The sequence below is a fragment of the Psittacula echo genome (assembly GCF_963264785.1).
Source record: "Psittacula echo genome assembly, chromosome: 4".
Classification (NCBI taxonomy): domain Eukaryota; kingdom Metazoa; phylum Chordata; class Aves; order Psittaciformes; family Psittacidae; genus Psittacula; species Psittacula echo.
This window is the reverse complement of record NC_137738.1, coordinates 76,649,794-76,675,985: the sequence shown is the minus strand read 5'-3', so window position 1 is coordinate 76,675,985 and position 26,192 is coordinate 76,649,794. Positions and strand designations below refer to the sequence as shown.

Below are 26,192 nucleotides of genomic sequence, written 5' to 3'. Positions count from 1 at the left end.
GTATTAAGTTTCTCCAGTACTTTGCCTAATTCTGTTGACCTACTTTTCTCATCTGACTCAGTACTGAAAAGGTTTTTCAAGCAGGTTAGTATAAAATAGAAATAAAACATAAAGAAAAAACCTCTTTTGCTTACTTTTGTCAAGTTTTTCATTAGCATAAAGCATTGCCTATTGCCGTGTTCGTAGTGAGGGAGAACAGATTATTTGGCCTCATAGCTATTGCTGTTGCTGCATCCGCACCAGAATGTGCCCGTATGAAGTCTCTGTTTTTAGTGTGGGAGTTGGTTGATTTTAGTAGTGTCCAAATGGATTATGTGTATTTATCATGATTCTTGTTATATATGTTGAAGTACCATTTTCTGGGCTTAAGTACCATCTCAAAGTAAAATATCCACTTCACCAAAACTGTATTTCATACAGATAATACTGATTACTTGTATCTTAAAGGTCAAAACAAGTCCGCCACACACAAAATCCCACAGAAAGACAGAATTGTCTCGCTAGAAATACATTGGTTAGGTGCTGGAAGTCTCAATGCTAAGGGAGCAGGTAGCTTGAAGCAGGTAGTGGAGATGAAGGATATCATCAAGGCCTCTATAGACAGCACACCTACTGTTATTTATTAAACTCAAGATTCCCTGTTGCTGCTAATAATGCATTTAGCTGTTCATGTTTTTTTTTAAATGTCAGCCATGAAGATGTAGATTTGAAGCAACATCTGGAAGTGTGGGTGGGAAGCTTGGGGAGTTCCATATAGCATGGTGAAAAGACTGAGTTGCTAAATGTGCCTGTTGGATTCTCCTCCTTAGGCTGTCTAAAATCTTTGCTCAAGCTTCTAAAAATAAAGGTCAGGAGTTAGAGTGCTGTCCTGATACACCCACAGAAATGTTTCTTTCTTGTATGATTTGATGGATAGTAAGTTGATAGATGAAATTGGATAGTTTATTAAGCTTCAGAGGGGGGTAAATTAAGCTTTGTGGCAGCTGAGCTCATTGCTGCAAAAAGGGTGATTCTGCCCTTTACTGGTTCTTTTCATTTCTGGCTTCAGGAGCTCATGTCCTACCTTCCTACCAGGTCTCCAGTGCCCTGCTCAGAGTGGGGTGATGCAGAGAGCAAAATGATGGGAAAACAATTTTTTTTTGATTCCTCCTCCCCCTCTTCTGTAGGAGAATTTTCTGTTGGTTCAGGTTCGTGGGTTAGCTCACTGAGAGGGCTCTGGTGAATGTTCAAATCAGTGCCTAAGGAACAGGCATGCAGCCAGGGGTAGGAGAGGAGCTGATTGCCCCTTTTGAAAGTGCCTGGACCTTTATCTGGTTCCCATCTGAAACTTCATCTTTGCCAAGAAAATCTCATAGAAACCAACAGGAGAGCTTGTTTTTCCTCAGAGATAGTATGATAATGATAAGAAAGAATTTATCACTAAGTATTTAATTATTATTGTTCCTCACAGAAGGGGAAGAGAAGGCTGGAGGGCTGAGTGCTTTTCACTGAGCTTGTGATTAGAAACTGGGTCTTTTGGGTAGCAGGATGCTTACCCAGTTGGTTGGTGTAGTGTCAGGCTGCTTGTTATTTGGGGCAGCTGGAGAAAAATTGCTACTTCTTTGAAAGCCAGATTTTAGGAAATTAATATACCTGTTAATGCATCTATATAATCCTACAGCTAAGCTGGAAGTCTGTCTCTCATTAATGTCTGTAATGAGGGACAGTAAACCTTAAGTAGTCTCTCATATTTAACAAAAGAAAATACAATGGATTGTTAATATGTAGATTTGACACAGAAAATTTTTCTCGGATTCTTGTATGGCCAGTGTGATTGTAGAGTGTGTTTTGGAATCTTTAAGTCGTGTGTTAGAAACTCAGGTTTCAAAAACAAAAGTGTGACACTGTAAATGAAGATTGATTTGTTACTCCTGCTGTATAAAGAATACTGATTAAAAAGCAATGCAAATTTGCTCAGGCATTTATATTTCTGCTTTTATTCTGTTCCTGATAGATACCTCTGTTTAATCCTATGTGATTTTTGACTTCTTATATTTGGATCAATTTCTGTTAAAGTGAAATGATTTGCTCATGAGCTTTGAAGAAAGCATAATAGGAGTACATGTGTCTGTTATTTTTCTCCTTCAGATTCTCATATACAGTTTTCCCTGTGCAGTCTGTATTTTGTACGAGGTACATTTATTATTGTAAACATGCCAAGAATGTTAGGTAGAGTTATAAATTGAAAGAAAGAAATACACAGTATTAGTGTTTCCTCCTATTCTTGCTATATAAATTTTTTTCTCATCTATGCAGGAGGTTGCATCAACAATTTGAAAGCTATAAAGAACAAGTAAGAAAGATAGGGGAAGAAGCCCGCCGTTACCAGGGAGAGCACAAGGATGATGCTCCAACATGTGGAATCTGTCATAAAACAAAGTTTGCAGATGGTTGTGGCCATTTATGCTCTTATTGCCGGACCAAGTTTTGTGCTCGATGTGGAGGTCGTGTCTCTCTGCGATCAAACAATGTAAGTCTTCTGATGTGTACTCTTAGAAAAAGCTTCCTTGACATTGTCACGCTGCAGATTGTTCACCTTAAGTTTGGCATTTCATGCTTCATTTTACTTAAGTGTTTCATTCATCACTTCATTATGAGGTGTGTATAAAGTAGAATAATGTATTTAATGATTGTGGCAATTCCTAGAATTCACTGAGTCAATTAGAAAAAAAGAACACATGGTGTGTAGTTCTGCTGAGTGATAGCTTGAAAATACTCTCATTTTGCATAGAATGGAAGAGGAAACTGTTTTGCTCAGATACAAAGCCACATTGATAAACTTTTATTGAACTAATTTAATTTTTGATTTCTTCTATAGAGCTTTTAGTATACATTTATAGATTTCTCTTACATAAAATCAGTTAATCCTGGGGGTAAAAAACCTCTTCAGCAACACAGTGATTGTGTTATGTCAATTTATTTTAAATTTATTTAAAAATTAAAACTATAGGTTAATCTGGGTTGGGTATCTTACACTCAGGTGAGAGAAATCTTTCTCCCTCTGGTCCACGTGCAGTTAGCTGCAGTAGCTGTCCATAAAAACAAAGGGTATCCAAAGAATACCCTCTATTCAGTCAGTCCCCTCCAAAGAACTGGCTACTCACTTGTACATGAGTGGCTAGCTCTGTGTTTGGAAGACCATTACCCAGTGATTATTTTTAGCTGATCATTTAGAACTATCGTGTGTTATAAAATGGTTTTTTATCTCATGAATAAGGTTTTTTATCTATCATGAGATGGAACAACTTTCTTATATGGCTTTAAGGTGCCAATCTTTTGTAAGGGAAATGCATCAATGCTCTTTGTCTCAAAACAAATTCAGTTAAAAATGGTCACAAATTTTATAACAGATAATTGTGTTCACAATGGAACTAGTTTATGGTCTTTCACTTTCTTTGAGCTAAACATCAACAGAATAGGGCTTCTGAACTTTCATGTAAACAACAACAAAAAAATCCTGAGAAAAAAAAGCATTTAATCTTTATGTAGAAGTTTTCTGTAGCCGTGATGTATTTGTGAGTCTATTAAATTGCATTGACATTCTGAAAAAGTTACATAGGCGCGTTGGACAAAAATATTCAGATATTCATACTTCAATATATAAACAGATGCATTCAATACAAATAGATGCATTACATTGCATCACCTGCAGGTGGTGTCATTAGAGCAAGTCTATGAAAATATAGTTCACTTTGATATGTTACACTGTTAATTAGAGTGTGTATGATACAGCCTATCTTTACTCAGAAAAAGGTGGAATGTATTGTAATTATTTTTTGCCCACTATTTCAAGTCACAGAAATGAAGAAGTATTTGTACTCATTCATTTGTAACTTGCCTTTTGTTTGTTATATTGTTTATGCTTCTGTGGCTTAGGGTGGGAAAACATGTTTTCTGTATATGCAGTAATGTCATCTTTTTATTTAAAGCTTTTTTATTTTTTCTTCGAAATTTTATGTTTTAATCTCTTTGTAGAGAGTTACTAGAATTGCATTTCTTTGAAATCTGTCTATTAATACTTGCCTATTTTATTCTTTTTCTCTTCTTTTTTTTCTTTTCTCTTTTTATTCTGCTTCCTTGGATGCTTTCCCAAAGGAGGACAAAGTGGTTAGAATCCATGCTTTTTATCATTTATTATTATACTGTTGTTAGTTATCTGGGAAACATTTTAATGTAAAAAACTGAACTGAAATTTTAGTCATCCAAAGGGGAGGGGGGAAGAACAGGAGTCCTAACATCTAGGCCCTGCCAATCCCCTAGCTTAACACAGGCTTCAAAGATAGCTCAGCAAGGAAACTGGAGACTGTTGTCAAAATTGGGACAATAAAAGAAATCAGTTAAGAACTTAGAATTATTAATGGGCTATAAAATAGAGGAGGTAATAAAGTGTAATAAAGCTTTAGTTTGTAAAAATGTCTTTGGTTAACATCTTGACTATTTGCATGCAAGGTCCTTCCATCACATTCAGGAAATCTAATTTAGTATTTTAATTGTAATTTTACATTGATTTATGTGGTTTGCTGTGTGTCACTTCTGGCTGCAGCATAAATTCAGGGAGTTCTTGTGAAATCAGCTTTTTACTTTACATTTGGAATAATACACATAGGCAAAGTTTAACCTCTTAAAACTGGACATAAGTCCAGAGAGCAAGATAGAGGGAATGCTTTGCAAATGTGTAATTACCATTTAAAAAATTTGCAAAACTTTTAGGATCAAGTACTGGCATATTCACTACTAATGTCTGTGCCGTATCTGAGATACGTGAGGGTAGTTCCCTGTTCATCTCTGCATCCTGTGCATAGAGAAAGGGATGGCAATACTTCAGCAGAACAGTGCATGTTCACTTACAGCCTCTTCTCAGGCAGGTTTGCAAAAGGTGGTATTTTAACTTGGAGTCTTAGGTAGTGGGAATTAGTCAGCAGCTGAAACAAGTGTAAAGTCATTACAGTCCAATGTAGTTTTGGACATGTGGATGATGGTGTTATACTTGTATTATGAAGTGGTGGTATGCCCCAACTTGCATCATAGCATAGATGTAACCTTTTATAGTTTTATACTGTGTAATGCTCAGAGAAAATTATTTCTATCTCACCTGCATATTGTGGTAGTTTTTTTTCGTAAAGCAGCAGTGTGCTAAGAGCAGGGTTGTTTTTCTAATGGTTATGAAGTATAACTCACTACAGCTTCATTCTATTGTTTTCGGTGTGGTACTCTGAAGAAAGTGCTGAAATAATGTGGGACTTCCAGATCTTTTCCATTCTACTCATCTAAATCACTTAGAGTTGGGGAAGTTTCAGCTTGGTAACTAATGTCTTGCTAAAGCAGTGCATCATTGATGCATCCACAGGTGTGTGTTAAAAGGCTAGTGCACCTGCAGCAGTCATCTTCAGGGCCAGAAACAGCAAAGCTCTTAAGTGCCATTTAGGTACAATTTAGCCACGTAGCTTTTGGAGAGCAGTACAGGCAAACTTCACCTGACTTGCTTATGTGCTTGAGGCATCCTTCACGCTTCAGTCTGGGACAAAAACTTTGCTAGATTAACTGAAATAGTAATAGTCCACATAGAGTAGAGAATGTGCCTTTGATAAGGTGACAGCTTAGGTGTTCATCTTTGAAAAATGTCATTTGGGATCCAGAAACTAGGCTCCACGGAAGTGCTCTGAAGACATGTTTCCTGAAGATGTACCTGACTCATTTGTATTGCCCTAAGTTCAATTAAAAATACTCTTACTGTTTGCACTTGCCTTGGTTTAGGTTTCGCGGTGTTGAACTCCAAGCATCCACATGCCAAGAAGATGCTCTAATAATATACTTGAAAATATCTTCTGTACCTTGTGATGCAGCTAAGCTACATCTCTTTAACAGCTGAAAAGTTAAGGGAGTCAGATGGAGAGTATCCAATAATGAGTCCTGATTGTGTGAGGAACCTGGGAAACTTTTTTATAAAGTACAGTTGCTTTAGCAGTGCTTGTCTCTGAAAGCTAATGAAATATATAGAACAAATTAGTTAAAAAACATTAACATGTTCTAGCAAATAACATCTTTTATAAGCAGAACAAGTGGCATAACTCATGTAAAGCAACATGAGAAAAATATTTTGTTATTATTTTCAGTGGCTCAGCATTCTTGATTAATCTACATATAGGGACAAACCCGTCTTTATCTGGTGAGTTTAATGTTAGTAAAGACTTTTTAAACATGTCTATATGAGCCTTGTTCTCTCCACATGAATTTTTACCACAATAAATTATGTTAATATTAAAACACATGCATCAAGTTCCTACAAGTTGAGTGCATCAGTTGGAAAGGATGATGAAGTGTGTGTTACCAAAGTGCTAAGTCCAGGAAAAGTCAGGCATTGTCCTAGATTCGAGCTATTTCATATAGAGTTGCAGAATTAGTTGCAGAATTACTGAGACCTCACCTGGCATGCTCTGTAACATGTGTTACCCAGCTTTGACAAACTGTGATAGGCACTAAGAAAGTCATGCAGAGGATGGTCAAAGAAATAAAAAGCTGTTTATATGGGAGAAGACTAGCGACTAGGGGGATGAAAGCTAGAGTAATCATAACTGATATCTAGAAATAAAGTAATTTTAAACAATAAAAATAACCTTCAGTCGAGAGGATAGTAAATGCAAAAGACTGATGGGGTGTAGCTTGGCCGTAAATGCTCTTGGCTTGGAAAAAGATTTTGCAATCAGAACAGTAAAGGCTTGGGAAAATTTTCCATGTGACTTATTGTAAGGAAAAGAACCCAGTAACATTTTAAAGGTTAAATTTGAGAAGTTTAGGTAAGGATTTATGCAACGTAGTTGCCTGTGGCTATAGGGGAGTGTATTAGGTCCTGAAGAGAATCCTTGCAACCGTTGCTTCTAGCTAAATACTTTTAAACTGGGGTATAAATAACGTAATACTTTTCGAAGCTATTCTTTACCTTTCCAAGTAACTAACCAAATATATTTGAAGGACTGTTTCAAAAATACATAGCATATGTGCTCTGTTCATTTAGAATAATAAAGGACATCCCAAAACATTCATTCCTTGTGGTGTGTTAGTTGGCATCTTAGGTTTGTCAAGACATGACTCCAGTATGCTTACTAAATTAATTGGCAATAACTGGTACATCCTAGTGGCTAATGAGGCACATAACTTGCCATGATTCTTATTCTAATATGTCGAAATGTACGCCTAAATATGTGTCTTAAGTTCTTCCATGTTCTTTGAGTATTGGTTAGCTCTTCATACTTTTCATCTGAGCCTTCTTGATCTTCATATGGTTGCAGGCAGGCCACATGTAATGGGAGCCTTGTTGGATAAGAAGACTGATAGCTAGTCTGTTTATTCAAATCAGGCTTAAATGCAGTTGTACAGTGAAAGTATTCATTGTTAATAATATTACTAATAATATTGGGTTTGAAAACAGTTGGCAGTTGTCTGATGTACAGAAAAAAGGCAAATGTTTTCCTTCATGTTACCTTAGTATTCAGAAACAGTGTTATGTGAATGTGGCAACCTATTCACTGTGACCCCTGAGCATCTCTGCATACTTCTAAAGAAGGGGGAGTGTTATTAGTACAGAATTTTCATGAGACTTCATTTCAGAAGGAAGTCATGTAGGTGCTTAGAGAAAAGCTACTTTTAATTTGGCACAATGTTTTCTAGGTGTTGTCAGTGCCTTATGGTGTGTCTGCACTTTCACTCTGGATCCTTCAAGTTGTGTTTCGTACACCAGCATTTTAATTCTTTCCATTCCATTCACTCTCCCCTCTGACATGAACTATTGAGGTTATTAGGGTAGTGGAGAAGCCAGCAAAATGTCCAGCTGGAGCTTCTTCCTGTTCTAGCAAGGAGTGGGCAAAGCTCTGTCTCAGTACTTCTGCTTGCTCTGTTCTTCCCTCCAGTAGTACCACAGCCTTTAGAGCAAAAAAACACCTGAAAATGCAGCTTTTTTTCCTTGCATCATTCCTGTGAAACTTCTTCATAATATTTGGTTAGGCAATGTGTTTGCTTTGTAAGCATCTGATTTATGAAGTCATATGGCTCTGTTTCTCCTTATAGAAAAGGAGATACATTTTGGGGTACAAAAGTAGTCTTGAATGAGTGAATGCAGTTTCTTTGGATCAAAATTCAAGTGTTTTGTGAGGTGCTGTGGGTATATTGAACTAAGTGCAATTCATATGATATTGTCAGAGTTAAGTGGAAGATCCATGTTCCAGATTAAGCCAAATATTTATCTGTAGAAATCAGTCTACCATTCTACAGATTTCACTAGGATTACATGTTTTGATCAAGTTTAAAGTGAAAAGAATTGAGAGCAAATGATGAAAGACAGTTTTGCCACTGTTTTGTATGTTTTTCTGAAATGTTAGTTGTGCAGAATAGAGCTGTTTGCTTACTTATTTTCCTGTTTACATACATAAGGACAACTGAGAGGAAATCAGGATGTAAAATACATTGTATAGAAAATGGAATTGCTTTAACTGAACTTAGTGGTATTGGACTTCAGAAAGTAATGTCTGTTATCAGTGCTGAGATGCAGGAGATTCATATTTCTGATCTGGCTTTCACTGAAATTATTTTCATTTTAGTATAATGTCAGTGATTTATACTTGGAAAGAAAGACAACTTGGAAACATTTCCCTAATTGTGTGTCAGGTATTTTTACAGGGTGTTTGTCATTTAGTTCCTTTAAATTATGCTTCAAATTTCCTTACATAATGACTTGCTAATTTAAGCCTTACTAACTTGAGTACATATGCCATGCAATTTAGCTGTGTACTGTTGGTTTTAACAGAAGTTGTTAATATTGCCAGAACAAAGTGTCTGGATTGTCAGGAGTGTTTTTACATCCCTTTCACAGAACTCTTATGTCAGTTTGTTCGTTAAAAGGCTAATTTGTGGGAAATTCTGACTAATACTGCTGCAGAACAACAATAAAAAAATCCATCAGAAAGAAGTAAGAATACAAATGAAATTGCAAAGTGATAGGAGATAATTCTCTCTCTCTAACAGTCAACATTATTTGTTTCCTAAAAGTTTTGGGGTTTGTATGCATCAGGAAAGAAGCACTGATTTTCAGTTATCGCTCCCTGGAACTTCCGCTTTCAGCAAATAATAGGAAAAAAAAAAAGAAAAAAAACCCCAAACAGCAGTCCAGCAAGAAACTGAGGAATTCTATCTCAAGTAAGGTGTGGAGCACTTGGCTCTGCTTTCTGGGAAGTTGTTTCACTTGCAAAAATATCCAAGAGTTATTTTTTTTAAAGTAAGTTTTTAAAATCAGCTTGCTTTCCACCCAGTTTGCTGTAGCAATGTGTTTGATTTTTAACACTTGTTTTTCAGTGTCCAGCTGGCAAAAATTTGGCTTCTTGTACACAAAAAGAAAAGCAGGCAGCTGTTGCTCATGCTTCGAAGTTAATCAGATCAGCACTTCTTCATTTAGTGGTTGGACTGTAGAAATGTCATTAGACTGCTGATTTTTGTTCCCCTCACTATAGCTTTTAGTCAGCATTAGAACAGTAACTGCTCAGTTATGTTCCTTGTTTTATCCAGGGTTAGTTTACCTGTTAGCCAACTACTTTAACTGTCTAGCCATGCGATTCTACAGTTGATGACCAAGAAAATACATTGTTACTGCAGCCTTCTTTCCTAACAGCATATGCCTTCAGCATAGTATTTTTATCATTTTAACACTAACAATTTCACATTCTGTTTGGTCCATTTAAGTTGGTGGTATAAAGCTGGAGATCAAGAGAGCCTTCAAGTGATTCTCCAAGCAATGCTGTGTATCCTACTGCTTCAGCTATTGTCTGAGGTGTTGGAGATCAGTGTTGAACTCCATGGTGATTAAAGCTTACTTTCCCAGATGGGAATACAGTGCTGTCAGTACGGAGGTAAAGAGGAACATCTCCCTACCTGCCTTGGGTCTGGCTCACTACAAAGTTAGAGAGGAAAATGTTGAAATTATTTGTCTGGTTTTCTTTTTGTCCAGAAGTACACATCACGTTAGTATTTAGATGTGTCTTTGCTGAAAATTAGGACATCCATGTAGACTGATCTGTATATAGATGATAACTTTCGAAGTATAGTCACCTCACAGATCTGTTTCTGGCTCCTCCAGTTCTTCATTCACTTTAACATGATTCCAGTAAGGTTGCTATAGAAAGAAAGCAAACTCAGCTTTAAATCCATGCAAAATCCGTATATAGCAAGTTGCAGTTTTGCATGAGAGGTCACCATATTTATTTGGAGCTGTTCTTGCGTCCTTTCAGTCCATTATGCACATTCAGTTGTCTGTAAAGAAGTCATCTTGGAGTATAAAATCCAGAAGTTTGGAATAAAGAGGTGGTGAATCCAGAGACTGTGGCAGGTATAGGTAATTTTAATCTGTCCATGACTAGGTTCTCTGAAATCTGGCTTGCACATATTTATTATATCAACATGTTAGGGAATAAGATCATGTTGTTGAATAGTTTTACAGCTCTTTGAAATTAATGATCTGCAATATTACCTGGAGGACAATGTGAAAGCCAGTGCACTCTACCTGTGTGCAGGTGGAGTGAGTCTGGATATAACCTACTTTTCCAGTGTACTTCTGTGCAGTGAGTCTGATCATTGGAAATGCGTTCGTGTTGTGCAATGCTCTGAATGGAAATTAAGTAAAAGTGTCTAGTGTGTATACTTGTGTGATGTCAGGCAGTTAATATACTTACCCAGCATTTGTTCATGTGAGAGGTAGCCTGTCAATCAAGGACACATCTGACAGTCAGAATCCTGTGTATCATCATTTTGTGCAGAGGCACAATTCTTTATTTTCACTAGTTACAAAATAATGTGGAGATGCCAAATAGAGCTAAATTTAGCAAAATGATTTCTGGGGCTATTTTGTCACCCCAAAACCAAAGAGATCTAGTTAAAAAGAGATCTTGCTGCAAAGAGAGATTTCAAAAGATTTATGACCTATTAGAAATTATGAGAAACCAACAAGCAGCAGAAAAAATTTCTTAGGACAAAGTAATTATGAGGAATAGATACAATCTGTGTTCTCCCTCTCTCTCTCTGTTTCTCTATTTATTATAAATAACCTTAATCCTCATCCAGGATTAAAATTGAGTGTACTTTTAGCAATGCAATGTCCTAGATAAATGATACTTACGTCTATGTTTTTATATCTCTTGTATCTTTTTACATTTTGGAATGTTTTGTGATTTCACTTAGCAGATGGATGTTCCATCTATGTATCTCCAGTGCTTCAATTAGTGAGGGTTTTTAGGATAGATTGTCATAGAGAAACCTGAGGTATGTGAATTTATTAAATATAATGTGATTTTGAGGATAGAATATTGTCTGTCAAGCAAGCAAATCTATAGACAAAGTTTCTGTAATATTTTATGGGGTTCTATACAATCCCTCCCCCCCCCCCCCCAACTGTGATTATAAAATATCTGTTACTGGTTGTTTAATGGCTGGTAAGAAACTAAGTAAAAATCTACACAGAATGTAATCTGCATTTCATTAAGAAGCAGATAAAACCTAGTATTTTTTTTAACTCCAATTCAGATTTCCAAAGAGCTTCAAGTTACTTAGGCTCAAGTACATCACGTCCTGTGCAGTTTCAGTATTCCAACTAAAACACCCATCAACAAATTTACATGCAATAGGTTTACAGAAAATTTGGAATTCAACATTATTTTCTCAACGATCTATTAGATTTGTAATTAACTTGCTTATAAAAAGCAGACTTCCATAGCAAACCCCTTTGTACTGGTGAGTTTTGTGAAAAGGATTTGAAATATTACATTGCAGAAAGTTGAGTATTGCTGAGAAATACAGGTTTAATTATAGAGATGAGCAGATGTTGCTGGGTCTGTGAGTAGATGAGCATGTGCATGATGGTTCTAGAGGAAATGTTTGTATGCTGCTGGAATTAATGGTAGTGTAACTTGCATCTCGCAACCCGTGGTAAGTGATCAAAACTCATATATACTGACCTATGCATGCATTGGCAAAGTTAATTTTTCTCTCTGTAACTTTTTTCCACTGACCAAATAGCTTCTACAGAAGCAGAGAGGGCAGCTGAAGGGCCATGCTGCAAACTGCTCTCAGATCTTTGTCAGCCCTGAGAGTGTTACCCTTCAGGATTATTTGAATCAGTCGTTTTAGCTTAGAAACCTGCTTTCCCAGCTGATTTCAGGGACTGACCCGATTGTCTTTTGGGTGGGTTAAAGCGACCACAAAGGCAACTTCTTGCCCTTGTAAGTGCAATGCAGCAGAAAAAGCAACAAGTTGGAGAGGAATTAAATGGAGGAAAATTTCCTATATTATTTTGGTTTTTACCGCTATGCTTTCAGCACAGATACAACCTTACTCTTTTGCATCTGTGAATATCCTGTGTTGCAGGTTATATCCCTTTGTTCTATACACCTAAGTATATGTTTTCCTGATCAACCAGCAGGTATTTAGTAGAGGCTATTGTTCACATTAGAGGAGCTGCCTTTCAGGGTCACTTCTGCAGCTTATTAAAGAGGAGGTTGGTGAGGTGTCCAAGAGGCATTAAGTCAATACATTTAACTGTCAGAATGAATAGGAATCAATTCCAGATGACAACCCTGACGTTATATATGAGCTGTGTTCATGCTTTCATTATACTTAGTGGAGGAGATCAGTGTGCCTCAGAGTGATTCAGCTTGCTCTGAACTGAACTAAATCTGCTCTGAACCTTTACCACCTGTAGTGCCCATTTAGGAAAGTATAGCCCCTAGGCATTTAGTGTCATATAAGGTACTGCAGTGTATTATTGTAGCTTTCAGCAGCTACCCCAGATAAGGGTGGCTCTCAGGTAATTCCTGTGTAATACTGAGCAGCTTCACATCTATTTTGGGAATGTTAGGGCACTGCAGGTAGAACTGAATGCCGGTATAGAGGCAGTTGAATCATGCTATAGATTTTCATTAGTTACAGTAGGAAATCTGGAAGCAATAATGTCCTGTAGACACATCTAGAAACCTATATTTTGTCTTATCTCAAATGAAACTCTACTTGCTCAGTCTGCATCTTCTGTACAAACCTACGCCTTCTCTCCCCTGCAGGCAACCTGACAATTCATACAGCAGCAGGTATTTTTTTTTAGCCTTTTGTCTCCTACATAAATTGACCTTCTTCAGAGGGTATCTGTGATCTTATGCAGTCTGGGCTGTGTGGAAAGTTGTGAATATATTCTGCTATAGAGAGTTCAGTTTGTTTTTTTTTTCCCCCACATTAAAGATCATGGAATCATAGAATCATAGAAAGTTAAGATTGGAAAGGACCTTAAGATCATCTAGTTCCAACCCCCCTGCCATGGGCAGGGACACCTCACACTAAACCATGCCACCCAAGGCCTCATCCAACCTGGCCTTGAACACCGCCAGGGATGGAGCACTCACAACCTCCCTGGGCAACCCATTCCAGTGCCTCACCACCCTCACAGTAAAGAATTTCTTCCTTATATCCAGTCTAAACTTCCCCTGTTTAAGTTTGAACCCATTACCCCTTGTCCTATCACTACGGTCCCTAATGAATAGTCCATCCCCAGCATCCTTGTAGACCCCCTTCAGATACTGGAAGGCTGCTATGAGGTCTCCACGCAGCCTTCTCTTCTCCAGGCTGAACAGCCCAAACTTTCTCAGCCTGTCTTCATACAGGAGGTAAGATAAAGCTTCCTGATGTACAATGCCTTAAATTGTTCTTGGGTCTGTCTGGAGCTGGCTGTATCCGGCATGGGGCGGCCATAGCCTCTCCTCACAAAAGCCACCCTGCAGCCCGTCCGCTGTCAGCACCTGGTGACTGGCACCCGACACAGCTTCAGCCATCCCCCAGCAGCACTAATACAGCCTAAGGGAGGCTGGCCTGTGCCATCTGTCCTTTCGCAGTCCTCATACTATTTTCTCTTTCTTAGCCACTTCTTTTTGTTGCTCTGCCTATCATGGGATCAGCTCACTATTGCTTAGTTACTTTCATTTCTTTGACCATAAGTGTATGTAGTTACAGCTCTTTTTAGTGAACTGACTGGATTTGATTTTTTTTATTTGATGCAAGAAACACTTATCTGTTTTCAGAGTAAAGTGCAGATTTTTTAAACTTTACTTTGGAAGGTATCCTTTTTTTAATTTTCTCTGCCTTTTTTTTTTTTTTTTTAGAGTTAGAAGATCCTTTATACAGTCAGTGGCACAGAGGCTGTCAACATCCTTATTAGCTTGCTTTCATTTTTCGTTTTGTTCTCAACTTCTGATAATCTTTCTGTTTGCCTTCAACTTTTTAAAACTATATTATGGCAAGTTTTGAGGCAGTGTTGTTAACAGCCTTTATTTAAATTATAAGCTAATTTATAATTAAGTAATAATTCAATAGATAATAATGTTGCTCTTAGGATCCCACTGTTACATTATACCTTGTGTAATAAATTAGAATCATGCAAAAGCAACTTTGCATATACCAAGTGGATGAAAATTAGTTAAGTGAGGATCACAAAGGCAATTCTAAACAACCATCAACATAAAAAGAACTGTCTTTCTAGTTTAGCCCCAGAGGTGTTATATTTGGGGTTTAACTGCTTTAACGTTTGTTTTTAAAAGCCACTCTTTTGAAAGTGCTAAATTATGGCAAGAAGAGCTTCCTGATGTAGAACACCTTATATTGCTTGTAAGTTGGCCGTTTTCTCAAAGCTCATATCACATTGTGCTGCCTACCCTTTCAGTTTGTTAAGGCCTTCAATTTGATAGAAATACATATTTCACTGTTTTATTTTAGAGCTGCTCATAGGTGACTAAGAACTCAATTTTTTGGCTGTATCTGTTGGTACGTCTGAATGTAGGTGCTACAACTGTATGGGCTGCGAAGAATCACATTTTCCCCCTTGCTTCTATTCTTGGTTTTATTTTTCTGTCATTTAAAGTATATAACCTGCCCACCATATAGTTTAACCATAATTACTATTTCTTAGCAGTTTATCTTACTGAATAGCTGAAAGCTATGTACTCTCTTAATCTTTTTTCCTTTTTTATGTCCGATAGCCTTCTGGATAGCTAACTTCAGCTGCCCAATCATTTCCTTTTCAAATTTGAATGTCACATGGTATTGTATTAAAGAAACCCTTTGAACAGAAAGAGAGCGGTGTCCAAGATTAATGTAGTATACAGCAACTTTATGCTTCTGTCTTGTAAATTCTTTTTACAAAAAATTTACAAAATTCTTTTTTGTAAAGTTCTTTTTACAAAAAAATCTTTTTACAAAAATTTCTTGTAAATTCTTTGAGGTGACTAAGTATAGCAAATACTGTACATGTTCCATAAATAAAAGCTGCTTGTGCTTGCACAGCAAGTGACATGGCGTAATCTTAGCAACTCTTTAAAACAAAATGTTTAAATCTCTCCCTGTAGTAATATTTCTTATGAAGGATAAGTAAACATATGTAGATTTAGAAACGGAAGAGTCACTTCTGCTTTGATTTATTTTGAAAGACAGCCATTCAAATGATGCAGAAAACTTGGCACTATAGTCTGACTTACACAGAGCATGACATTCAGTGTGAATCTAAGATTCAGTTCTGTCATGTTCTTCAAGCAGCAAGTGCTTGTAGGGCTAGCAATACTCATCATTGGTGCTGAGGGGAAAATAAAAATTCTTCTAGTGGCTGAACTTTAAAATTTGAAATAGTTCTTGTTTCCTTAAAATAGGCAGGACAAAAAAGAAAAAAAAGTGGAGGGTTTACAAATAAAAGATTGCAGTGCCACATGATTATTACAAAAGCTGCTGGACTTGCTCTGTTTACATTTAGAGCTTTAGTGTCTCACATTCAATCTGCCACTCTTTGCTGCTGAGTGCTAAGAGTCCTAGTAAACTCATTTATTAGGTGGTTTGTCGTAGTGCACATGCGCGTGTGTAGTCTTGTTAATATCTTATGCTGATTTTGCCTGAAGAGACATAAAGCTTGCCAAAAAGTATTTTTCTTAAAAGAGAAAGATAAACCTGAATCCCCAGATGTCTTCTTTTCTGAAGAAAAAAACCCAAACTGAGGAAAAGAAGTAGTTTCCCTGAAGTAAGTTTTGTCTGTACATCATCTGTTCCAAATGATATATGATGATTTATCACCTTTGATATATGAGAAGATGAGAACCCAATTTTACTGCTTTTTCCAGCACACTTGCTTAATCTTAATTCCTGATATTGTCCTACAGTCTTCCTATTGCCTCTGTCTGAAACTTTATCTTCCCCTTGTTCTTGCCTCTTTAATTATTCTGTTCACCCTACTTTGAACCTCTCTACCTCTTTGTCCGTGTCCTCTTGGACATTCTTTCTTCTTGGCCACATCATCCTGTAAGTCTTCCCTCTTACCCTGTCTTCTTGACAGCTTGAAGAGCTGAAGTGGTTAAGAGAAAGTTATTAAAGACGACAGGGCAGAAGAGTCTGACCTCAAGTAAACCAGTCGTATTTAAGCTGGGATAAACCGCTGGTTTTAGTATAATCATCTAAAAATTCGAGACAACCGGACTAAAACAGTGCTAACCTTTTTTTTTTTTAATATGTAGTCTACTGACCTGATTTCAGTATGGATTTAAAGTTGTTTATAAAAGAGAGAGAAATACATATTAATGATTAAACTCACATTCTAGAAACAACAGGTATTACTGTAACAAAATCTTCTAGAAAATCTTTCATAAAACCCCACGGCTATGGATAAGGGTGGAGTTGCCTGATTTGTCTGTCTCTTTTGGGCTTAAATAACCCAAGTTGATTTGTTTCTTTGGGATGATTCTGGTGGCTATATTACATAATCTGAATTAAAAAGAACGAGAGTTCAAAGATGGAATCGTGACAACGAATCAAAACTGAAAGGAGCAGTACTGTGAGCAGAAAGATACCAGATGAGTTGGTCAGAATGGTCTTTTCAGTTTAAAAGATGGTCAGACTTTTTGGACCTAGCAAAAGGCTGATGTATCTGAAAGTTATTTGTTTGCCAGATGTACCACATGATCAGAAATACTCCTGCTTCCTACAAGGTTGTGTTTAGTGTTCAACTACTGTGAATATGGCTGAATACTGAACATTAAAAACATCTGTATGAAGGAAAGGTGATCCAAATTTAGGCAGCAGTAGATGGACCCCACTATCTCTGGAAGCTGTCACCATGGGAAGGCTACATTTTACCAAGCAGGAAACAAGGAAGTTCAATTCTTAGTTGCCGATGCATTTCTCTTTCCTCTATATAAGGTTCAAGTGCCTGGGGAGCTAGCATTTAAGAGGGATCTGGCTGACCATAATCTGTTACCTGACTGAAAAGATTGCTGGTGTCTGCTGAACAGGCTACATGTATGCACAAAAAGTCTTCACCCATCTATAAATGTGGACTGAGGGCTCATGGGCCTTATATTTGTCCCACCATGGAGTATGCACCCCTCCATTTCTGATCATAAAGAAGCAGGATATCCTTGGCTGTTACATCTTCCCCTTATCTCCCTAAGTCATCACTGTGCTATATGCCTTTTATTTGTTTAGGAAATACAAAGCCTCATTAGATATCTGTGAATATACAGGTAAGTGCAGAAGATCAGAATGATTGTCTCATCACCTAGCAAAGTTCTGATCTCAATTTTTGAACCTGTTTTTATAACAGTAGCTTCATTGGATAATGAAACATCATTGCTGTATGAATTCCCCAACTGTAATGTTCCGCACTGCCTTACATCTTCTTACCTTGTTGAAACTCTCCTCTTTCCCTGTGTGGTCTGCCAGTAGTATTGTAAATTCAGGACAGTAAACTTATGAAATCGATACTGTGTGTGGTCTGTGAAATGGCTGTCAACAGTGCGCTGTTGAGATCAGTCAAAAAAATATATAATATTCTTACACTGGCACAAAACTCCTACTGCATTTTCCTGCCCCTTTTTCCTTTTCCTTATCTTTTAAATCTTCCATATTCAAAATCACAGTTGTTTATCCCTTTCTCAGTCACCCTGTAGTCTTTACTTTCCTAAAAATCTGCACTTTTCCTTACCAAAAATACATTGTTTGCCCCATGTTTTTCTTTTTAATTAAATCTTAGATATCCACTCAAATTTGTTGTAGAACACTGATATTCTCTCTTCCCCTTCCTCAAATCTTCTATCCCAGATTTACTGAGATACCTTTGTGCTCAAGCTTGATAGCACAGATAGCACTTAACCAGCTTAGCCTCAGACTCTGCACCTGGAGCGAGAGGTGGGAGAATTAAGAGAAAAGACCATGGACATCTCAGAAGGTAGGATCAACAAAGATGAAATGTAAAAAAAACCCCTAAAAGCCAAAAAACTTTGTAATCCTTTCATTGAGGGAGTAACTGCAAATAAGATGTTGAACCAACTTGCATGGTGTGTTGTGGTTTCCCAGGATAGTCCGGTAGTTTTTCCAGAAGAGGAGATCAGATTGCTGATCTGTGTAAAGCAGAATGTTGCAAAAGGAAAGAGTATGTTTGTTTTGAAAATAGCTGTTATAAACGTTTAAGAAGCTGCAGTGATGAAGTCAGTGGGAAGAGTATGTCTTTTGTCATTATAAGCATTTCATGCATTTACATGCATAACAAAACATCAAGCTTAAGTATTGCTAATTGCATGAAGAACGCTACAGACTTATGGATGAGTCTGGGAGATACTGTGAATTGTGAATGTGTATAACATGTATAGGGCATAATCCTACTTGGTGCATTGTCAAAACCCTTACTGGGCAGTACTAGCTGTTGCAAAATATTCCTTTATAAGTAGGCACCATATGATACTTAACATTCCCCAAGCATGAAAAGTTCTGTATAGCTGTATTTCCACCATGGTGATTTACAATTAAATAATACAAATTTTGCTCACATTGGTAGGGTTTCATCATGAATTAATTTATTTAAGCTTATGTTTCCAGGTTTATCAGGATTGTGTTTAGTATTGTATCTGTATGTGCTATAGAAAAGTATCTGTAACAGATCATTTGGGGACCATTGCACGTCTTTGCTCTCAGCCTCAGAATAGTGCCAAGACTGTCCCTGGCAGTGGTGGTGATTCAGGGCTGCACACAGAGGTGCCCAGGCCTGGGAGGAAGTGTACCCTTGGTGCCATGCTCTCCATAACCGAATCACTTGCAAATTAAATGCTTAATTTCACAATCTAGCTGTGAATAAGGCTCTGACAGCTTTATTCTAGGCTTTGTGTGGACTTGGGGGTGGGAGAGCTCTAAGCAAAACTTAGAAGCCAGAACTTCCCAGCATAGGAGTTAGTGGGAAACAGAGGGATATGCTGGGTAAGCAGAGCTGATAGTCATCCAGCACGATTCTCTGTGAATGGAAAGGTGATCAAAGTGGTCAGAGAAGGCCTCTGTCAAGCTGCGCAGCAGAGATCACTCCAGTGAGATTATCCTGCAATACGTCAAAAATATGCTTTCTGTCCTTTCAAACAGACTGTTTTCAGGAATTTGTTTGAAATGGCAGATCTGAATGTGCTGCATACTCTCCCTTATGTTCCCTGGGCAGGTAGTAACTTATGTCATCCATAAAAATCTTTGTCCTAAACTGATTGTCACTGCGTCGTCTGCATAGCTCTTTGTTAGTCTCATCTCCACTGCCTCTTCCTATGGATCCAAAGTCTTCATAAGTTTTGTTCATCTCCTGTGTCCATTGTTCTTTCCCGTGAATTGTCCCTGCAGACGGAGGTACCCAGAACAGATCTCCTGGTGATCCAATAGTGGCTGTGAAGGCCAGTATGTTCCTCTGAGTAACTCAACAGTGACATTCATTTCACAGATTGGGAACCCCAAATACAGGTTTAGGGAGACAATGTCTTTTGAATCTGGAGCGAATGCCATCAGCTGTTAACACCTTACTTTAACATGGGATAGAGAGACTTAATCTCTGAAATATCTGGAGATGCACATACATATATATACATGATAAATATAAGACAATGGTTCTCGCTAACTCATATTGGAAGTTTTCAGGCACGCAGTCACTGCACTTTCATTAAGTAGAGGTAAACTTAAGGTCCAAGATATCTAAATTTCTCAGTGCTTTATTCCATACAGAATACAGAATGGCTGAGGTTTGAAGGGGGCCTCTGGAGATGCTCTAGTCTGAATCCCTGCTCAGAGCAGGCTCAAGTAAATCAAGTTGCCAGGGCCATGTCCCATTGGGTTTTGAATGTCTCCAAGGATGAAGAGTTCATTACGCTATTTTATTTTGTGTGTACATGTGTGTTTGATAATTCAAAATCAGAACTTAATTCGTGCCTGTTAAGCCCTGTATGACCCATCAGCTGACCCACTCACTTTTCATTCCATGAGCTTTTTTTTTCCCACTTCAAGAATTGGACTCTGAAGTTCAACTGTGTTTTGATTCTTTACAACTTCTCTACAGCTAGATGTTTCCAATTTCTTTTTCCATAAATTATTTTGCATTCTATACCAAAAAAAGCCCCTTCTTATCTACTACCTTTGTTTTGATACAATTTGTATACAAAAAGAATAATTGTATACAAGAACTGTATAGAAAAATAACAATATAGAAAACAACAATATAGAAAAATAAATTAATATTATAATAAAAATATTAAAAATAATTAATTAAATAAATATAATGTGGTGTAAGCTCCCACAGAGATGATGTACACACTCCTGCACTATTAACGACAGTCTTGTTCTGAGCATTTCTATATTTTTGCTGCAGTTTGTAAATATGTAAGTGATTAAATGGAGTGGAAAGCTCCTGGTGAGTGCTCTCTGTTTTTTGAACGAGAGTTACAATGCTATATCGGTCCTGGCTGTCAGCTGTTTCATGCCATTTACTTCATTTTCTTAGACTTCTGTCATTTAAAAAAATTATTTCCATCTTCCATGTGTAGCTGTAACTATGGAAACCATGAAGTGATTAAGAGGAATACAGTTAATGCTTCTGTGGCTCATCAAGACAGGCAAATGCTCAAATACTGAGGCAAAACTTGTTGATTTTAACAAGGTTAGAAGAATATACAAAAATGATTTATGAGATGATTTCTAGTGTAACTTAATGATCTGTGAGAAATGGACATTGATGTGACAGAAAATGTACAATTCATGGCTACTACATTATCAAAAATATATTAAGAAATTGGAGGAAATTCAGGCAAGAGAAATGAAGTTGAAAGCAAAACTGATCTATGAGGAAAGAGTGAGATCAAAGCAAAGCTTTCTGAAGTTGTGATTGCCGCAGAGGCCTAGAAATTTCCTACTGCCAATGAAATAAAAATACTGAGGGTGAAACTGGAAAATGTGGATGACTGAGGTAAGAGTGAGTGTAACAATATGGAAAATGGATTTTAAATGGGCTAAGCTTAAATACAGGGCCTGTGGATTAATTAAACCATTGGAATGTTTGGAATTGCTGAGTTTCAGAAAGAGTGGTCTAAGCGTCATCATGATGACCTGTGGATAAATAAAGCCTGTACTTTCTGATGCTGCATAAACTTTTCTCAAGGATTTGCTTGTCTTCCGAAAAAGAAATCTTCAATCCTAGACAAATCAGCCCAAATAATTAACACTTCTTGAGTCTCTTTGAGTTTTAACAAGCCAGGATAAAGTCTCTCTGAGTTTTAACCCTTCCTTTCTCTTGGTATGATAGTTTCCTGTCTCCCTCAAAATTGTAAGTTTGTAAATTGTGGTCATTTTAGTTAGAAGTAGACCTAAACACAGAGCTGCAAGGGCGTTCAGGTGCAGGGTTTCACAGGTTGTCCAACCTATGGTCCTGCTGTAGAAGGTCACCACTGGAACTGTGACAATACAATTTTTGTAATATATTTTCAGTGGTGTGTACTAATTAATTTATTTTTTTGTTAGAGTTAGGAAAAAAAAACCCAAAACCTTGCAGGGAGAGAATATTTCAGATTACTCTGTAAGTGTGCTGGTATGAATCTTTAGACAAAGCCCATGACTTCTCTACTGGTGATTTGGTTTCTTCCTTGAACTCCAAAGATATTCTCAGAGAAGTACATTGCAATAGTGACTGGAACTTGGCAGTGTGCTGGTTTAGATTTATTATTTTGTATGATAACTTTAGTTGCCTGAATGTATCACTTCCAGGATTATTGTAGAGAATGCTTAATTTTTGTGGAAGTTGTTGGGAGCTTTCTGAAAGATTGGCAGCTCTAGCTGAGAGATTTTGGCAGCAGGGCATGTGAAGAAAGTGAGTTGTTTTTTGATTTATTTTTATCTTAAAATGACTAGTAACGCTGTTGCTAGCAGCATTGTCCACAAAACTGGTATAAAACACCCTTTTGATGTTAACTGCTTGCATGCTGGCTCTGCTGCATCTTTTCTTCATATTTCTGTTGGCAGTTTGTTAGTTGTCAGTTTAGAAATTTAGGCCGTGAATAAGATTAGTGTGAACTGTGTGTTCAGTTGCCTAAAAGTAGGCATCTGATGCCATTTTTGATACCCTATGGTACATAAGACATATATGTCTGGCAGATGTGATGTGCCCTCTTAAGTGGCATGTGGTAACCAGGTGGTATGTGCTGACTTATCTCTAATGGCACTAGCCTGTCATTAGGCACAGGTTTTCATTTTATTTTGCTGTGTCTGCTTGAAAGTAAGTGGATTCTGTTTGGATGGAAACTTAAATACCTGCCATGCCTGTAGTCACTTCTGTGTAGACACAAAAATGTAAGCGTCTTACTCTCATCCTTATTTGTACATGTAGGATTTGAAAAGTTAACATTTTGGTTAACTATGAAAGGCAAGCAGGAAAAGAGCGTGAGGCGTGCTCTCTAGGGCAAGTGGAAAATTCTGATAAAGTGGGATTTTAGACATCCCTCCTGGATGCTCTCACTCAAACATATAAATGGCACTGCAGACTCGAGGGTGACATGTAGTTCTGTGAGCAGTGAGGCCTTGTTCCCCATGAACAAGTCTTGCGGTTGCTGCATAGATTCTAGGATGCCAAGAAAAGATTGTACTAATGAAATACCTTTAGGGCTTTTGCAGAACTGCCTATTTCATTAAACTTTTAAGAATATAAACCCTTAAAAACTTCCATGGCTGTACAAAGTTTTACTACATTTTGTCCGGTGGGTTAAAATGTCATTGGAGGGTATGGGGAGAAAAGGGGGAAGAAACCAATCAGCTGTCAGCATAAACCTGATTTTCTTGCCGAACTGGGATAAAAATATCAAGCTGAAAACCTAAGTTATGAGGAAAATCTGTGCTGCACAGATATGGAAGAACAGAGTGCTAAAATGGCTTCAGTATCACAGTCCTGAAATGGCTGAGTCCCATACGTCTGATGAGCATCAGTGTGGGCAAAGGGGTTCTCTCCCTCCTTGGAGGGGAGAATGGTAGAGAATTGTACTGTCCTTCTGAACCCTTTAGTCTGGAGGAGAAGCTTAAGAAAAAGCAGAACCTAGTGTCCTAGGCTACTTATTTACTATTAAATTAAACCTGATCCGGGACTATTCCCAGGTGTTAAGTGTATCTGTGCTAGTAAATTGACAGAAAGCTGCTTGGCACGCTCTTGGTCTTCTGCCCGCTAGCATCACTTTTCCTGGTGGTTTGGGAGTTGGGGTACTGCAAGGCTTATCTCCAGAAGACAATTTGAATGCAGCCACCTTGCTTTGAAGGAGAGCAGAGATTCTAGCATAGATGCAGGCTATATCATGTTATTTGGCTTCAGTGCTCAAAAACATGCCTGTGCAAGTTTAATGTACTAGTACTGGTGTCATTGCAAGATGTAGTTTAAAAGGAAAGCATCCTCTTTGCATAGGGAAAACATCCTCTTTCCTCTGTTTGCCTCTGTTCCTGGCCACACGATTTCACTACTCATCATATCCCTCCATGAGAAAAACACAGATAAATTTCTGCTATGTTTTCAAATGCAAGTGGCTCCTGGGAGGACCTGACAATCAAGAAAGAGGATCCAAGGGAATATGGGGAAGCTGGGAACAAAGAAGGGAGATGACAAACCCTGAGAGCGAAAAAGAAGAGCAGGAGAGGAGGGAGGTAGGGAGAAGACCTTCCCTTTTGATGACCAGGAGCCATTAGATGAACTCAGCTGTGTATATAATTTTGAAAAATACATTTGATGAAAGCTTAGATTCACAAGCACTTTGTCATTAGATAAGTAAAGTTTTTTTTTTTATTTTGGACTGATGTAAGGATTCAAGTAGATTTTCATCTTCATTTATTTATATTTTAATGGAGTGAAGCCATCCTGGCACTTTAGCTAGGGTTTTATTACCAAATTCATTTTGATATAGCAAAAGAGATAAATGCAATGCTGTATACTAATTTCATGGTTTGCTGCATGTTTTTATTATCACAGAAACATTAAGTGATACGTAGTCTAACTTAATTCTGTGAATGAATAGTTTTGTAGGAGTAAATTGATAACATTTCTTCCCTCTGGCTTTCAAGAGATGACTTGCTGGGTGGTGGCAGAGCCCTGCTGAAGCTAATGATGCCTCAGGCAGAGAAGAGGATCTGCCTAATTGGATCTGTCTGAAATAGCTAGTGTCTTCTAGACGTGCATAGAAGTGGCTAAAGGAATGCTAAAAAAAGCCGTAAACTGAAAAGATGTTGTGTATACATCCTTCAGAATGGAAATAAATAAGATTGCATGAAGGTTCAATAAGGAACTAGCTTTAATATAACCTGCTATATTAGCACGCTTGTTACCCAATTTGCTGTACAAAGCAGGGTGCATGGGAGTCAGCATAACTGTGGGTTTGCAATTTCCAAACTTATGGAGTGTGGTCCTTATTGAGACTCCTCAGAATCTGTTTCAGGTGGAGGATTTGGGGAACTTGCTCCAACCTTAGTCTGAGTTTAGCCTCATATGTTTCATACAAATTTGGTACAAAGTTTGTGTCTCCCTAATGTGATGTTAGCATCCCAGAGCATGTTTGGAAGTCTCCAAATTTGAATTTGAAAAAAACCTTCTACAATGTAGTTTTGAAATATGTAATTCTGGAGAAGTGTTCTTATTTTTGTAACTAAAAATGTTCTTTTTCTCTGTGTGTATAGTTGTATATATTACTTGCTATGGGCTCTTTCAAGTTGGAATTTCATGTTGTGTTAGTACAGGAATACTGTTCCTACTCATTGTGGATCACAGTCAGAAGTACCTGTAAGAGTAAGTTTGAGGAATATTTTTCTATTCTGTGAATGAAATACCCTGTATTCCACATGAAGGCAAGCATGGGATCCTTCTAGCATGTTTTCACGCGGCCTGTGAAGTTTCCACATGAACCTGTGTGGGAACTCTGCTGAGTCCTGTATGTGCCACTTTGTTACCATTATGTAGCTAGCAGTAAAGCCCAGAACCCTTTGCTATGCTATGAAAATGCACATTTTTCCAGATCCATGCATATGAACCCTTGGAATGAGGAGCACCCCTTTACTGGTTCTCTTTAATAGCTTCACATGCAGATATGCATTGGCCTATGCAAGAATGCAATAAAACAGAAAGAAACCCAACCACAAAACCCAGACTCTGAATGTCTTTAGTGACTTACTGTAGCACTGCATCCGAGCTCACCATCCAGAAAAAAGGTAAACAAACTGGTTTTGAAGTGACAGGCCAGAGTAAAATTGTCTAGCACTCTTCATTTTACTGATGCATCGCCTGGAGTTCCAGAAGCCACGTTAGAGAGCTGTAAGCCTTCATCAGAGCATTTGTTTGGTTGCCTAACATCTGTGGATTGTTAAGATAAGTTATTACACAGACCTGCTTTAGTTTAGATTAGTTTGGACCTCATCCCAGTGTATTCAATCAGGATATAATTCCTGCATGCTGCTAAATTGCTTGCTCCATGTATTTCTCTAAAACTGTTTTTCAGTATACAGTTTACTCACTGAAACTCTTCTGTCACGTCAAGTTTTGGTTGTTTTTTTTGTTTGCCCTTTTTTTTTTTTTTCTTTTAAAGAAAAGCTTTTATTATTTTTCTTTTTGGACCAAACATATCTCAAAGCAAACACAGCATTTGTTAAGTCCTGAAGAGATTCCTGAACAGGGATGGTAGTGTAGCTTCTATGTGAGTATAATGCAGGTTTTATATATATGTGTAAGCTGTGGTGATTGGTATATACTGTGTCCAAACTAAAGTGTCTAAAGACAGCTGTAAGAAAATGGTTTTGTA

At 37.6% G+C, this 26,192-nt stretch overlaps 1 protein-coding gene across 2 annotated transcripts in view; it reads left to right on the top strand.

Annotated features, from left to right (window-relative positions):
* The window catches only part of RIMS1 (regulating synaptic membrane exocytosis 1), a gene marked incomplete at both ends in the record, with an annotated part of 304,350 nt that overhangs the window by 116,252 nt on the left and 161,906 nt on the right, over positions 1 to 26,192 (top strand). For both annotated transcript variants that reach the window (XM_080614500.1, XM_080614499.1), the window contains one exon: positions 2,296 to 2,509. In XM_080614500.1, the coding sequence (XP_080470626.1) occupies positions 2,296 to 2,509 (214 nt within the window). The remainder of the gene's footprint in view (positions 1 to 2,295; positions 2,510 to 26,192) is intronic.